Source organism: Bombyx mori, chromosome 15, assembly GCF_030269925.1.
Source record: "Bombyx mori chromosome 15, ASM3026992v2".
Classification (NCBI taxonomy): Eukaryota; Metazoa; Arthropoda; class Insecta; order Lepidoptera; family Bombycidae; genus Bombyx; species Bombyx mori.
Genome location: NC_085121.1, coordinates 4,678,597 through 4,695,293, shown reverse-complemented (window position 1 = coordinate 4,695,293; position 16,697 = coordinate 4,678,597). Strand labels below are relative to the sequence as shown.

The window sequence follows — 16,697 nt, the reverse complement described above, 5'->3', positions numbered from 1 at the left end:
TTAATAAAAATCTTACATTTATTTCCGTTATCTGGTAACACAAGTTCTTTACGAACTTAGCATAGGACCAGATAACATGGCGTGGATGTTAGTAAATATTTATTTTATTTATTTATTATTATTATTATTTAATATTATTTAAAAAAAAGTACTTGAATTAGAAACATCAGCTTCTTATCTCATATACTGCTTATTAGTTGCAGATTATTGTAAAAATATGTATCATTTTTATGTCCAATAATAAATATAAATACATCAGAATAGTTTGCGACAAACTAGAACAAAGCGACAGAAAAAAAATGCCAAACTTTTTTTTACAATATATCTTCATTGTATACAAGTTATTTTTTAAAACATTTTTATAAGCACGGATTATGTCATACAATTTTGTCATAAAATAAGAGAAAATTATGAAATCCTCTTTACAATATATGTATAATTCAGTGCATTTGATTCCATGACGTAACAAGTTAAATAATTTCGCTTTTTGTTGTATATCCCTAAACTGCTTGACGAACACTAATTTAATAAAACGACTCGCGCGCCCTCTATTTTATGTTGGTTCTATAATGACATACAAAATTACATATTATTAGGATTCATCTTGACTATTTGATTGTAAGTTGAGCTGAACACGCAAACGGTATTAGTTGTAAGACCAGAAGTCTTGATAAAAGAGTTTGAATCGATTCAATTAGTATTGATAATTGTAGGTTGAAGCGCTGGCAACCCAACGCGTAATTGATGTCGCATGCGGATCCGGTGACGCGCAAACCCTTTGTATCACCGACGATGACAACGTGTGGTCTTGGGGCGACGGCGACTATGGAAAATTAGGTCTGTGCTTACACTATTGAACTTTATCTAACAACTGTATGAATATAAGCTAGCTCATCGTTTGCTGTTGGTGGACTGTATGATAACTGTAACGGGCTATATCATAGTATGGTCTGAAATTTCATCTCTTAACCCTTCCGCTGCGGCAGTGTGGTGGTAGGACCTCTTGTGAGTCCGTACGGGTAGATACCACCACCCTGCTTATTTCTGCCATGAAGCAGTAACGCGTTTCGGTTTGAAGGGTGGGGCAGCCGTTGTAACTATACTCAGAACTTAGAACTTATATCTCAAGGTAGATGGCGGCGTTTACGTTGTAGATATCTATGGCCTCCGGTAACCGCTTAACACCAGGTGTGTCGTGAGCTCGTCCACCCACATTGCTTATGTGAAGAAAAAAAAATTGTGATCCGTCGGAGTGACACCACTGAACGGCGTATTTAAATATTTTGCAACTGCTATAAATACAAATAAAATTTGAGGTACTTGATAAATATTAAAATTATGTGCCTTATGCTAAATGCCTAAAAAGCTGATGGTTAAGCAGTATCGCGTTAACGCCGTTTATAGCCGACGTTCGCAGCGAGAGAGCTAAGTAAAATAACCTCTGTGTTTCGACTGATAAGATTCCTGGTATACTCATTCCGATCGACGCTATCACGTTGGGGTTCAAATTCTCCGTCAGATATAAAAACTTACATAATACGTGTTGACGAACGACTTCCACGATGAAGTCAGTGTATTGTGTAATGAAATCCGTAAAAAAACATGTCTAATTAACTGATAGGTACCATCATCTCGTTTATGTGTTGAATTTCAGAACATCCTTTAGATATAACACAATTGAAACTTTCACTTAATGGTGAGGACTGTGAATTGGTTGCGGTAACCAATCGGTAGGGTGGCATCACGACCCTAAAACGATGCTAAATTTAAGTACTTGTGAACACACTTTTTGTTACACTCAGTGTGCTTAGTGCGACTTTTTTAACATTCTCGATAGCGTAAAAGTTAGCTCAGATTTGTATGGAATGGGATCGTTTGCCTACGTTTGCCGCTAGGGGCGCTGTTCCAACTGCATACAAAATTGGCTTAACTTTTACGTTATCGAGAACGTTAAATAACTCGCACTAAGCACACTGACGACTATCGTTTCGAATCGTTTTCATTTCACAATTGGTGTACTTAGGTCGTGGCGGCTCAGACGGATGCAAGCTACCGATGCGGATAGATTGCTTGAAGGGATTGCGTGTTATCAAAGTAGAATGCGGCTCGCAGTTCTCAGTGGCGCTATGTCAATGCGGTAGCGTTTACACTTGGTGAGTTTCATATGTTAATATCAAGAGATGAAAGGCTGTTTGGTTAAAGCGACATTTCGCTTAATACGTGACATTTATCTTGGTATTTAAAAGCGCGTTTTATTTGGAATTAGCATTAACAATGTTTTTAATTAAACGTCAATTAAGTTAAGAAAAAATCTTCAGCTATTATAATGTACTCCATTTATATTGATATTTTGTCCAAATTTTAAACTTTAAATGACCATCTCTTTAAACTGTAAAGTTTCAAAAATGTCGCTTTAACCAAATAGCCTTTGCCCCCTTCATATATTTATTAGTCGGACATAAAATCTAAATCCTATTTGTTTATTCGATAATTGTGATAAGCAGTCAATAAGATGTTTGTTCAGGGAATACGCATTTAAGTTATCTACGCGTACGTTTCAGGGGCAAAGGGGACTACCACAGACTCGGGCACGGCAGCTACGAACACGTACGACGCCCGATGCGAGTAACAGGAATGCAAGGGAAAATGATCGTGTCCATAGCAACAGGTTTTTATACGATTTTACAGCAATTTACAGGAATAACATCGTGTAATAACAATGAAACTCGCAAAATTATAATTTGCGTAATTACTGGTGGTGCGTTTCGGTTTGAAGGGTGGCGCAGCCGTTGTAACTATACTGAGACCTTAGAACTTATATCTCAAGGTGGGTGGCGCATTTACGTTGTGGATGTCTATGAGTTCCAGTAACCACTTAACACCAGGTGGGCTGTGAACTCGTCCACCCATCTAAGCAATAAAAAAAAATTGTTTAAAAATAATTCGGAATTGTTTTTTAAAGAAATCATGACGTCAAATGTTCATTCGCGAAGTAGCTATTCTTGACTTGTTAGGTCCCCCTTGGAGGCGCTCGGGCAGCTGTTAGCATATCCTGCCACTTCTGGCTGAGCCCTTGCTCGCCCGCCTGTCCTTGTGAAACTAGAAAGGCCTCCGGGCCACCAGTAAACCCTCAATCATAAAAAAAGTCCAATGTATGAAATTCGATTGGATTTTTTTTTTCTTCTTGTACTTGGGTTCTCAATATTTAGACTTTATCATTTAAATTAAAACTAAAAAATATGTAGCATAAGAAACATTGATAGTCTAGCTTAATTACTATCAAAATATGGCAGCGATACGAGCATCTCAAATCGCTCAACATTTGGATCTAAATTATTAAATTATTTAAAAAAAAATTATGATAAATTCTTTCAAAGTTTTCAAATTTCGATTGCGAAATACTTAGAATAAGTACCGTCTACAGGTAGTCTTCATTGCGTAGCGTGTACGGACACGGGCGAGGTCTATACATGGGGTGACAACGACGAAGGGCAACTGGGAGACGGGACCACGCTCGCTGCTCAAAGACCGAGACTCCTCATGGCTCTGCAGGTATTGTCTACCTTCATTCTTAGATAAATCATCAGTACGTCGACCGACACTTTTTCATATGGTCATCCAGAAGGCGAGAGGCCGTCCCATAAGTTTTCCAATACGTGGCCTCCATGTGACGTATCTTTTCCTCCATATGCCAATCGAATATACAACAATCACCATCGAATGTTGAAGATATTTAGGAACATGAAAACGATTTAAATGTATATCAGCAGCTTTCTCGATTTATATTTAATAATTCCCTAATTAGCCCTTTTCAATCTGGATTTAGACCAGGCCACAGCACCATTTCCGCGCTTCTGAAAGTGACAGGTGATATCAGGGTGGGCTTGGAAGAATCCAAAATCACTATACTAGTTTTGGTTGATTTCTCAAACGCGTTTAACACCGTTTGTCACGATATCCTTCTTTCCATCCTCTCTCATCTCAACGTCTCAAAAGGGGCGTTGGATTGGTTCTCTTCCTATCTTCAGGGACGTCAGCAATCTGTTCGTAATGACGAACTCTCATCAAACTGGTGTAATCTTGAATCTGGCGTCCCACAAGGCGGTGTCCTCTCTCCTCTCTTGTTTTCAATTTTTATAAATTTTCTCACCCCTGAGCTACGGTGTGCATTTCATCTTTACGCCGATGATCTACAACTGTACGCACAAACCGATGTTGATCACATATCGGATGCTATTACCAAACTAAACAATGATTTAAAATCAATCAAAAATTGGTCCGATAGGTTTGGTCTGGCGGTGAATCGTACCAAATGCCAAGCGTTAATTGTTGGTAGCCATCGAAATATGAGTAAGATCAGTAATTTTAAGCTGCCGCCTGTTGTTTTCAATGACATAATCATCCCCTTTAGCCGAAACGTGAAAAATCTTGGATTACACATTGACACTACACTTGGTTGGAGAGCGCAAATAACATCCATTAGTCAAAAAGTCATCAGGACCTTGCGATCTCTCTATCGGCAAAAAAATATGCTACCATTGAATGTAAAGGCCATGCTTGTGCAGACTTTAATTTTCCCTATGGTAGACTACGGTGATGTGTGCTACTATGACCTGAATGCAGATCTCCTCAACAAACTAGACCGCCTTCTCAATAATTGCATTCGATTCGTTTTCAATCTTAGAAAATATGACCATGTGTCCGCGCATCGAACTCGTCTGAAATGGTTACCGATCCGTCAGCGTAGAGAGGAGAGAGCGCTTACTACCTTGTTTTCTCTTTTGGACTCTGCCTCTTCACCCTCTTACTTAAAATCGCATTTTAAATACTTGAACGCAAGCCATGACAAAATTCTACGTTCTTCACATAATCGTCTCTTACAATGTCCTATCCATCGCTCAGATTTTTTACATTCTTCTTTCTTTGTACAGTCCATAATATTATGGAATTCGCTTCCCAAAGAAATCAGGATGATCAGCAATCGCTTTACTTTTAAACTCAAAGTTCGCGAACACATCCACAAAAAACTGGAAGAATCATCTCCAAACTAGTTTATTTCATTTTTCAATTATTATTATTATATTATATATATATATATATATTTACTTTTAGCCATTCTTAACTATAATACTAAATTGTGTATTTTCATGTGTATATTATTGTGTGTAATTATGTGTATGTATGTATTTTACTATTTTATACATAGGTATATTGAATTGTAGTATGTGTATTCTATAATACTGAGATATTATTTTAAGGAAGATTTTTGTTTTGAGTTTGTTCTTTTTTTTTGTTTTGTTGTTGTTGTTTGTCATTCTTTTGTCAATGCACCTACCATGCATTATCTCTGCACCACCCTATGGTCGACTGGAAGAGAATGCCCATGGCATTAAGTCCGCCTGTGTACAAGTTTTGTTTTGTGCATAAAGTATAAATAAATAAAAATAAATATATCAGAGGTATATAATTAATGATTTTTTTTGCCCTTGTAGGCAGACGATCATACGGCCCACCTGATGGTGAGTGGTTACCGTCGCCCATGGACTTCAGCAATGCCAGGGGCAGAGCCAAGCCGCTGCTCACCGCAAACTTAAACCAAACAGCCTTTCACCCCTCGATATAATTAATTATATGCTTAATGCTATTATATGCTTAACTAAATAAATAATACAATTGTCTCTTTCAGGGTAAAAGAGTGACGAAAGTGGCATGCGGTAGTGCTCACACCGTGGCACTCTGCGTAGAAGCGCCTCGGGCTCCCAGAGCCCCGCCCCCGCCGCCGCTCGAGTGTCACCTGCTCAGAGATCTATCGACGCAACTCATATGCAATCGACTGGTGAGCTCTCATGGCTTTTTTTTTTTTTTTTATTGCATTTGTAGGTAGACGAGCATACGGCCCACTTGATGGTAAGTGGTTACCGTCGCACACTACTCTTGTTTGTAGAATATAGAATCCTCAGATCAAAAAAAGGTTTTTAAATATAATTTAGTTTAACAAAAGTAGAGATAATTTGAAAACAAAAATAAATTTCGCTCGTAGTGCTATAATTCGATACGAAATAATCGAGTGTCTCGATAACGGTGATGATATGACAAATAATATAATGAACCAATTCAACAAACAGTATTGAAAGATTTTGACTTATTGTTTTGAACTTTTTAACGTTACCTTGATTTTGATCCTATAAATGTTTTTCTGAATTTGACGGTATATTAAAAATATCTTTACTTTCAGGTTTTATTGCATCAGTTTTCTGAGCTGATATGCCCGAACCTGTCGTTATTGATCTTGGAAGGACCTCTGGATGCTCTCAGGAATTTGCTGTTCCACAGCGTCAAAGAAGCTGCATTTAGAAAGGTTTATAAAGAAAATATGTATTTTAAACATTAGATTACAATACTATAATAGAGGATTTAATATTTTCAAATTTGAATGAAGTAGATAAACAGATGAGATAATGGTCAACCCGATATTAGCAGTTACCGAACCCTGTAGACGCCCCAGTTCCAGTATAAATGCTGCCGATAATTCGAGACGAACTTTTAATTTTTATGTAAATATGAAATGATATTTTGATTTTGAAAAAAGGCGACTTAGTTGACGTCGAAAGATATACGGGATGTAAGATATGCGTTTTGGAAGCTAAAACAGTATTAAACTACAAATCAATCAAAATGGAAGATCAGTTACTAAACCAAACACTATGTTCGATACTGAGAAACTTACCCGTCAGCTTAGTTTATAATGTTATCAATTTTTTTAATTTTTTTTTATTTCTTAGATGGGTGAACGAGCTCACAGCCCCCTGATTTAAGTGGTTACTGAAGCCCATAGACATCTACGACGCAAATGCACCACCCAACTTGAGATATAAGTTCTAAGGTCTCAAGTATAGTTACAACGGCTGCCCCACCCTTCAAACCGAAACGCATTACTGCTTCACGGCAGAAATAGGCAGGGTGGTGGTACCTACCCGTGCGGACTCAACAGGTCCTACCACCAGTAAAAAACCATGTGTTGCAGGCGATAATGGCTACAATGCTACGCGAGCGGCAGCACGGGCCCGTGGTGGAGCTGTCCCGCGTGGCGGCGCGGCGCTCCCGCAAGGGCGGCGCGGGGCTGGCGGGCGCGGCCGGCATGCGCTCCGTGTTCGGGCAGATGGTGGCGCGCCTGCCCACCTTCCCGCACGACGCGCTCACCCTCCCGCACCGCGTCTGGAAGGTCAAGTTTGTAGGTCAGTCTGCAAGCGTCACATAACAGTTAGTTATATAGATTACTTTTTTGTTACTCATAGACAGGGTTATTGTACCACATTGTTGGCACAACTCTACGTATTTCAGCTGCAGCGAAGCAGTGATGCATGCTCACTGAGTTTCTCGCCGGATCTTGTCATAAAAAACAATTTAACTGTTTTTAAATTTTTAAATAAACTACTACTAATAGAATAAGAACTGTCTGATGAACTCATCTTTGTTTAATACTTCACTATTAAATTTTATTGCCTTTTGTTTATTTTACTTTTACACTAAACACAATATTGCAAATTACCCGAGCACAACAATGGCGGAGAATTTTAGGTGCGTGAGAGCAGACGTAGATACTAACGCGCACTTATCAGTACCCAGGGAGGAAAAGTTAGACTTTCTTCCCTGTACAGCGGGAGGAAAACCGATCGGCGTCGGTAGGAGAAAAAAAAATAGTGATGCACTTAGGCTTAAAAAGTGGAACAGCCTTTTACAATAGAACTGAGACTTCGACCATATTTCTCAAGATGGTTGTTGACATTAAATCTAAGCTCCGATAACCGTTTAACTCCAAGAGGACCGTAAGCTCATGAAAACAAAAAAAAAACATTTTTGTTAAGTAGCCTTATTGTATGATCTTAATTTATCAACTATCATAACAGGGGAAAGTGTTGATGACTGTGGTGGAGGGTACAGCGAGAGCATTGCCGAGATGTGCGAAGAACTTCAGAACGGTTCGCTGCCGCTGTTAATGGCGACGCCGAATGGACGCGGAGACGCCGGCGCCTCCAGGGATGCCTTCTTACTGAACCCAACTGCCAATACGCCTCTTCACCTGCACTGCTTTAGGTTCCTGGGTAAATGTTAAAAACATAACTTTACTGTCTCACACTCTACCAACTATCAACATATTTTAGATCTTAAAATTATAAACTTAAGAGCTATATCTCCTTTCAAAATTACCATTTGATTATGTGACCTATAAAATTAATTATTCAACCAACAAGGCCGTAGTTTATTATTCACCTAGACGTCATTCGTAAAAATGTTAGGTTTTTAATTAATTTAAAGAAATTGTTAATCAGGGTTCCGTAGCATGCTCTCCTTAATCGATATGACTGCATCACTACTATTAGCATAGGAAACGGCTTAAATCAATTAGTTTTATTAATTTTGAATTTCTAATGAAACATTTTGAGCGTGCACTCAGATACAATCCTTATTCTCAGTCTCATATGCATTCTAATAGATAGATTCGTCATTTATTATTAACCAAAATTAAAACTAGGTCTTCTGATGGGCATCGCCATAAGAACTGGTTCGCCGTTGTCATTGTCTCTGGCGGAGGGCGTCTGGCGCCAGTTGGCAGGACAACCGCTGCGTCCACAAGATCTCGCCGAAGTCGACAAAGATTTCCTGCCAGCTCTACTGTGCATCCGAGATATGACTCCGCAAAATAAGGTACATTGTAATGAATGAATGAATGTTTGTGTTTTTTTTTTCTCGAAAGCTCGTGGACTTTTGAGCTCTATATATTTTAAAATAATTTTTATTTTTGAAATCCAAATATAAATAATTTAAAATATTATAAATACACAGGAGCTGCAGAACCTGGAGTTGCCGTTCTCGATACCATCGGCGGCTGGGCATGAAGTACCCCTGTCTACTCGACATAAGAGGGTCACCCCTGACAATAAAGAGGAATATGTGCAGTTAGCATTGCATTACAGGTAACGTACTTTGCTTCAATTAGTCTACACGTATGTTAAGATACGATTAGCTATGATTGTATTTTGGTAGTGAGTACTTGTTTCCGTATCAAATAAACTGAATCTGAAATTCTTTGCAATGTTTTTTTTTGTACAATGCATTGTAGCACAGCAGTAGAGTAGCTAATCGAGACAACGATCTTATCTACGTTAAGATTACAAATCTAACAAAAACATTCGTACACCCTGTATAAGAAAGACATCCAACGACAATTAAATGAAAAAATATTTATGATTAATATGAATGAATAATGAAGGAAAACGGGCACCGTCCTCGCCGAACTCTTCGCTTGCGACGAAAGGCTCGACGAGTAAATTAACCCATAGACACAGCCTACAGAGTTTCTCACCGGATCTTCTCAGTGGATCGCGTTTCCGATCCGGTGGTAGATTCTGCGAAGGACTGCTCTTGCTAGGGCCAGTGTTAGCAATATTCCCGGTTTAAGCACCGTGAGCTCACTTACTAGCTCGGTGAATCTAGAATAACCCCTCGAGGGTACTAAAATAGGTAGAAAAAAAAGAATTCTTAAATGTCCAATATTAAGATATTTATCGTAGCATGGTTCTCTTTATCAGGCTCCATGAATTCGACGAGCAAGTCCGTGCGGTCCGGGACGGCATGTCCCGCGTGATCCCGGCGCCGCTCGTCGCGCTCTTCAACGCGTCCGAACTCGAGACTCTGGTCTGCGGCTCGCCCGATATACCGGTCAACGCGTTACGCGCTTCCGCCACTTACAAAGGTAATTTGTCGAGCCATATCATGTGTGTACCTAGCTGATGAATTTTCTTGACTAATTATTTAAACCAGTGGTCCCCCGGTAGTCGAAATTCGACTATAATTAATTAAAATTATAAGTTTGTAGGTACACTATTATGATTCTATTGTCAAAAACTATTTATTATATTTCTATAATCATAGTTTTCGCCAAGACTACACTTTAGTTAGGCAAATATTAATAAAGACAAACAATATTTAATCTATTCTCAATTTGACCACAGACTTTGAAGCACATAATAATAATTAAAAACACATTTTGCATAATAATAATTAAAAAAACTATTGACATTCTGCACTACTTCTCTATATTCTCTGCAAGTGCACGTAATTTAATACTCCTTCGTCCGCGCAATTTTCGTAAAAAGGGGTACAAAGTTTTTGTTTTCACGTATTAATATAATATAGATTATAATAATAGATAGTATTTTCATGCTATAAAATATAAAAATTCTTATGTTTATGTTACTTTTCACTGTGCTGCACTATTTATACTTTATAAATAAAATAACTATTCATGACGCAGGTGTCGAACCAAATGCGCCCCTAGTTCAATGGTTTTGGGAAGTAATGGAAGAGCTGTCGGGAAGCGAGCGCGCTTTGTTCCTTCGATTCGTATGGGGCCGGACACGTTTGCCGAGAGCGCCGCAAGATCCAAGACAAAGGGATTTCGTCTTACAGGTTCAATTACTTGCATAGAGTACAACACATTTAAATTGCATAAATTAACAGTAAACTGTGCTTCACTGTAAGAGCTTTTTTTATTTGGATGAAATAAGCAGATAAATGAATCCATGATGGTTTCTCGAATTTGCTAAATTGTGTATTGTGGTAATATTCAATTTTTACTTTTAGGTACTCGATAAATACCAACCACCGGATCACTTTTTACCGGAGAGTTACACGTGTTTCTTTCTCCTCAAGATGCCAAGATATTCGTGTAAATCTGTTTTACGGGAAAAACTAAGGTGAGTGACTATACAATGCAGAATCTTTACATAAATTTTCTATTCCATTTCATTATTCAAATGCATACAGCGTAGATGCTCACTACCCATCAATCAGCGCCTACCAGCACGCAATTCTCACTTATATTGAACTAAAAGAATACCTGGCAAACTAAGTTCAAAAGATGGCCTAGGATATATTCTGGTCAAAACAATCAACTATTAAAAAATAAAATCAACGGCTTTTAGGGTTCTGCCATAATAATAGTGATAGTGTGAGGAAATAATAACAGCTTGTGAATGCTATAACTCTCTGGTTAATCGTCTTACTTTTTAAACTGAGTTAATCGGTTAATCGTCTTACTTTTTAAACGGGAGTGGTAGACAAAATCTATTATACTTCTAAGTTTAAATATCTCATTTATTAAATTAAAATTTTCGTTTGATTATTTCCGACATTTCAAATAGGTACTTTAATTTTTAAAAAAACAAGTTTCAACCCTCAAAGTAGTTTAAAAATTAATTAAGCAAATTTCTCTTGACCTTCCAAACTTTAATCTAATTTATTCTTTGTTTTCAGATACGCGATCCATTTCTGCAAAAGTATCGACACTGATGAGTACGCTAGAGTGGCACTAAGCGCGGCCGAACGTGTTTCGTCCGAAGAATCGGATTCCGATGGGGATGCACCGCACCCCTCGCACCCGCCCCCGCTGTACTCCTTGACCAGAGCACCGACCTGGCTCTAATACGCATGTAAAGGAAACTAAGGCATTCTACGAACTATTTCTAGTCCTAGAAAGTTCTAGTTGAAAGGTGACACAATCTTTATAATATACCGTTGAAATGGATGGATATATTTCAGATGTAATGTAGATGAGTAATCAAGTGAATAAAGCAAAAAAAAAAAAAAAACGGTAATTAAATGACGCTTGTGCAACAGAGAGGACTCTAGCCACGGTAGTATTATAAATGAGTTCCTCCGTTTTTTTCTAAATAATATAACCATGGGATCTATGAGATTTTCATAAGTATAAAACTTGACCGACCAATATATCTATAGTCACGTCTATGAGTGTAATGAATATTTTCATAAGTGAAATTAGTGTTTGTGCGATTGCATTTAACTACGTCCAAATATATTATTAGCTCATATTTCACGAGGCTAGAAGCAGTTTGTTGAATGTTTTATTATTTTATGAATACTGTGATATTAATTCACTGAAAACGAAAAGCAATATGTCATACGAATTGCATTTTTTTTATATCAATTCATGATAACTATGGAGGTATTTCCGTAAGAGACAAATACATTTTTTTATATTCGTTAAAATATTTAGGTAGACACGTTTTTGTCATAAATGTAACAATCATCTTGTCTATCTTCTAAAATTTAGTGTTTAGAAGTGGCAGATATTATTTCCCAGTGGAGTCATTAAGTATTTTCGTGTCGAACTAAAACCTATATAACCTAAATAATTTATCATCATATCGGGTAACTTTTGTACCATGAACCGCCTAAAGTTTCGAAATTTAGTTTCATAAATATATTTTGTGAGATTGATGTAATTTTACCTCATACAAAAATGTATTTAAATGAACCAAAACTGTCATATACGATGGTGACAAATCATTTTGATTCACAAATATTTTTGACGATATTTAAATGTCCCAAATGATATTTTAAATTCTAATTTCATTCCAGCGTTATGTGTATAACGATCTAAAGGATTGGATATTCAATAAAAAAGTAAAAAGCTACTAAGGAATTAACAGAAATAAAAATAACGATTTAATAAAGTCGATTACGTATTTTACGTTAGTAGGAAAATAATATAAACTGTAGGTACATAATTAGGTACTCTTAAATACTCATACGAACTCATAGTATTATTAATGATCTTTTAGTATGATTAATGATTATACAAGAACATTAGCGCGTGTGCAGCGTTAGCTTCCTTATATTGTAGCTACAATATAAGTTCAATGTTATTTGTGACCAGCGAACATGATTTCAACTGTAGAATTCCATCCATTGTGCATAAGTTTCTCGATTAACACAGCATGCAAAAAGTTTCAGAGTGTAAGAGAACCATACCCAAACCAAAGTATGACTTCGGGCTTACTAAGACAGTTAAAAAAATTAATGCAATAAAAATCTATGTATGTAATAAAAAAGGAAATAAATGTAATTCATAATAAAATTAATAAGAGCGCATTATTATAACAGTCTTATAAAATCTACGATAAGAAGTAATTATGAACGAGATTACTTGTGATTATTGATTGAAATCTTCCGAGCCCGCAATGTATCGTAATAAGAATTATCAACTGTGTACGGCTTACATTGCGCGTTCGTAAAACATAAAAAAATACTCATTTAAGTATTTTATACTAATTTTGTTGCAGTCTGATTTATAAGATTAGCATTTTAGTTCCGGGAATGATTTTCTAAGTCCTCGATCATCTAACTTCACGATATAAAACTACCTCTTTAAACGATCACGATAACGTATAATCGCAATTGATTGACTGGCACAAATAAACTGTCTTTTCATTCATGTAATTCACGAGTCCAGTCTTCTCTTTTCAATACAAGCAGCCGTTATAATGGATTTTATTGACATTTAAATTTGAATATCAAGTCTAAAGTTGGTCGGTTGCTGTCTATGAATTCCAGCTGGGTCTTTTGATTCTCTGCCCGAAAAATGCCCATTAAAACAACAAAAATAATAAGGGTGAGTACCGACTAACTGGAGTTTAGTATACCATTTATTAAATGCACACCGAACTAAGCGACTAGGACACTAAACTCAGTTAAATTACACCAACTAACTTACACTAAGTTGCAAAGATAATAAATACATCACATACTACGTATGTTCTGTGTGCTTAGTGCGAGTTTTTTAACGTTCTCGATAGCGTAAAAGTTAGCTCATATTTGTGTATGGAATCGTTTGCCTACGTTTGCCGTTAAGGGCGCTGTTCCAACTGCATACAAAATTGGGCTAACTTTTACGCTATCGTGAACGTTAAAAAACTCGCACTGAGCACACTGATCGGATTAACCGCGGTATCAGATATGAGGTAAATGCGCTTAACGTAGGCAAAACTGTGTAACATTTTAGTGATTAATCATAAAATATGTTACGGTTTCGCTTCATGAATATTCGTGGAATGCTAGTCATTATTTTTCAAGTTTTTAACTTGGTTGTTATTTCTATATAACTCAACGGTTATGTAAGCTTAGCGGAAACGAATCAAAATGTTAGTAGTTAATTATTATCTCATTAAATTTTAATAGATTGGCCATCAAAGTATTTATTCAAGAAAAGCTACAGATATTAATAATCCGAAAAATTAAACTTAAGGAGAGATCTAAATATGTAGACATAATTTTTGTACAGCGGAAAATTACATATATTTGAGGAATGATCTAGAATATAACTAGCACAGTAAAGTAGTAAATGTAACACAATTCCACAGCAAAGTTTTGTAATTAATAATTCTGGCTTAAATGTAGCTATGAACCATTCCAGTGAAGGAAGTTGAGAAAAAATGAATCAATGTTTAATGTGAACCTAATCATATTGATTTATGTAGGTGTTCACAAGAATTAGTCGCTTCGCTATTGTGCTCTATTCAATGTATAGCTGTTTGGTGCTAGTGCTTTCGTGTATTATCTATTATACATTTTTTATACGGAGAATATTTTAATAATCATGCACATTATATATTGGATTATATACAGAATCCGATATGCTAAATTTATATTTGTGTGCTTATATAAATATTACAACTTATTGATATTAGGAGCGTTCGTATCACGCTAGAAAATAGCGATTATCGTTGTTTTGTTACGAACATTCCAAATTTAAACCAACGTGAACTTTTTTTTCGTTGCCAAAGAAAATCCTTGATTTAGATATCTTTGGTTTAAAAAATGCTGAAAATGTAATAATAGTCTCTTTGCAGCTGAAATATTATTTATTTTAATTGTAAAAGCCAAGTTCACTTATTTTTTATAACATAGCTGATAAATAATACCGATACTTATATTCCTAAGTAGGTATGTAAGTTAAATAAAAAACAGTCTTAATATCATGCTAGACCAGTGGTTGCAACTAAAAGAGACGATAACACACAATTTAAAGTTATTTAAAAAGCAATTTTTTTAATATACATATATTTTTATAAACTTAGTTTCCAAAAATACTCGTACAAGGCAAAGTAAGTAAGATTTCGTGCCTGAACTAAACATTTCGCAAAAGAGCTGTAGCCTAGGAGTCAGAGTTGCCGACCACTGTGCTAGATAGATAACGCATTACTTACTGTAAGGCATACGTCAAGTCTTGTAATTCTTACTTTTAATGCAAAAGATTGAAACTTCCCGCTAATTACTGACTGATTTATGTATAAGCCGCGCCAATAAAGAAACGAATCGAAAATGGCGTCTATGTACCTGCACTGACAGATGATAGGGTCAACAAATAAAAAGAAATATAGAAATAAAAAGTTGTTTATTGTAAAAAAATATAAAAAAACAAATGAGAATGTACTTTACTTTACTTTATGCCCTCGCAGAGGGGGAGGTGTCTCATCTGGGATGCAACTTGCGTAGATAATTTTGCTGCCAGTCATCTAAGTCACACAACTCGAAAGTAAAAACCTCGAACTCAACAACAAAGTCAGAACTGATATTTTTTTTGCATGCAGTACGCGCCGTGTAAGACAGCAATAGCTTAAGAGTGAGAACGGATGATCGCCGCCGCCATTTTAGATTCGTTTCTTTATTGGCGCGGCTTATAACTGATTTATTTTTTCAAAAAACATGTAATTCCATGAACCTTGTTATGTTTACAAAGCTTTCAACAGTCAACTAACCTATATTATGTTGCAACATATAAATAAAATAAAGTATTAAAAATTTATTTATCCCATTGTTTTTTTTTTAAATAATTTCACAGCATATGGACATTTCCATGTTTTCTGCTATCAAGTTTAAAGTTAACTAACTTTTGGCCGATTTTTATGTATATTTCAAATATCTTTTGATGGGCTAAAACTTTTCGTAGGTCACTCAGGTATATAAGTTATCTAAAAATAGTTATAAATAGGCATCTAGTCATATAATTTAAAGAAGATTCGACAACTTTCTCAAAATATTGTAAATGTTAAATATTAAATGTTAAATATGTCATCAGTCAATGTTCCGGCTGTCTTGGAACCCATCGGAATTTTGAGGTCAGATGAGAAAAGGCCCGATGGAGTCACGCTAATTCCATGGTCAGTTGGTAGGTTGGTGCCTGGTATGGGATGCTACTTGTGTGGATACTATGGCTCCCTGTCATTTAGATGGTACTTCCTCCCGCCCCGGTTCAGCTGCAGCTTCAGCAGAAATTTAAAAAAAGCGGAAGTATTCGGGTTTGGGGTCATCTTATACTTTTTTGCCTTTCGCGGTTGAGACGATGGGCCCTTAGGGCCCTGAAGCAAAGAATTTTTTAACAGAAATCTCCAAACGCTTGAAGGAGGTTACACATGATGCTAAGGTTGGCTGGTACTTTGCACAGAGAGTGAGTCTGGCTGTCCAACGAGGCAACGTAGCCAGTATCTTGGGAACTGTGCCTCCTTCAAGCGCATTGGAAGATCTATTCTACTGTGTGAGTTGATTTATGTAAAATTATTTTGATTTGACTTTTTGTTAATAAAAAATAACGATTTAAATAATGTTAAATATTAATTTTATTAACTTATTTGGTTGTTAATTATTATAGTAGTATATTTTGATTTCCTTTTTTTTTATCAATGTAACATGTAATCTTATGTTTTGCGAGTAATGAAAGTGTAAATTTTAAAATAAAAAATTGTATATATAATTAAAAAAAAAAATCGAATTCGAGTTTTTTTCGATATTTTGCATTTTCTGAGAAGATTTACTATAGTAACATATATATTTTTTTT

The 16,697-nt window shown here is 36.2% G+C and overlaps 1 protein-coding gene across 2 annotated transcripts in view; it reads left to right on the top strand.

The window, feature by feature from the left end:
* Nucleotides 1–15,671, top strand: part of LOC101735945 (probable E3 ubiquitin-protein ligase HERC2) — a 73,837-nt gene extending 58,166 nt beyond the window's left edge. For both annotated transcript variants that reach the window (XM_038015651.2, XM_062672441.1), the window contains exons 76-89: nucleotides 714–837; nucleotides 2,024–2,153; nucleotides 2,562–2,668; nucleotides 3,425–3,552; nucleotides 5,687–5,836; nucleotides 6,236–6,358; nucleotides 7,025–7,235; nucleotides 7,908–8,102; nucleotides 8,534–8,706; nucleotides 8,845–8,975; nucleotides 9,591–9,754; nucleotides 10,316–10,470; nucleotides 10,645–10,757; nucleotides 11,317–15,671. In XM_038015651.2, the coding sequence (XP_037871579.1) occupies nucleotides 714–837; nucleotides 2,024–2,153; nucleotides 2,562–2,668; nucleotides 3,425–3,552; nucleotides 5,687–5,836; nucleotides 6,236–6,358; nucleotides 7,025–7,235; nucleotides 7,908–8,102; nucleotides 8,534–8,706; nucleotides 8,845–8,975; nucleotides 9,591–9,754; nucleotides 10,316–10,470; nucleotides 10,645–10,757; nucleotides 11,317–11,485 (2,073 nt within the window). In that variant the 3' untranslated portion in view covers nucleotides 11,486–15,671. The remainder of the gene's footprint in view (nucleotides 1–713; nucleotides 838–2,023; nucleotides 2,154–2,561; nucleotides 2,669–3,424; nucleotides 3,553–5,686; nucleotides 5,837–6,235; nucleotides 6,359–7,024; nucleotides 7,236–7,907; nucleotides 8,103–8,533; nucleotides 8,707–8,844; nucleotides 8,976–9,590; nucleotides 9,755–10,315; nucleotides 10,471–10,644; nucleotides 10,758–11,316) is intronic.
* Nucleotides 15,672–16,697: the final 1,026 nt, after the last annotated feature.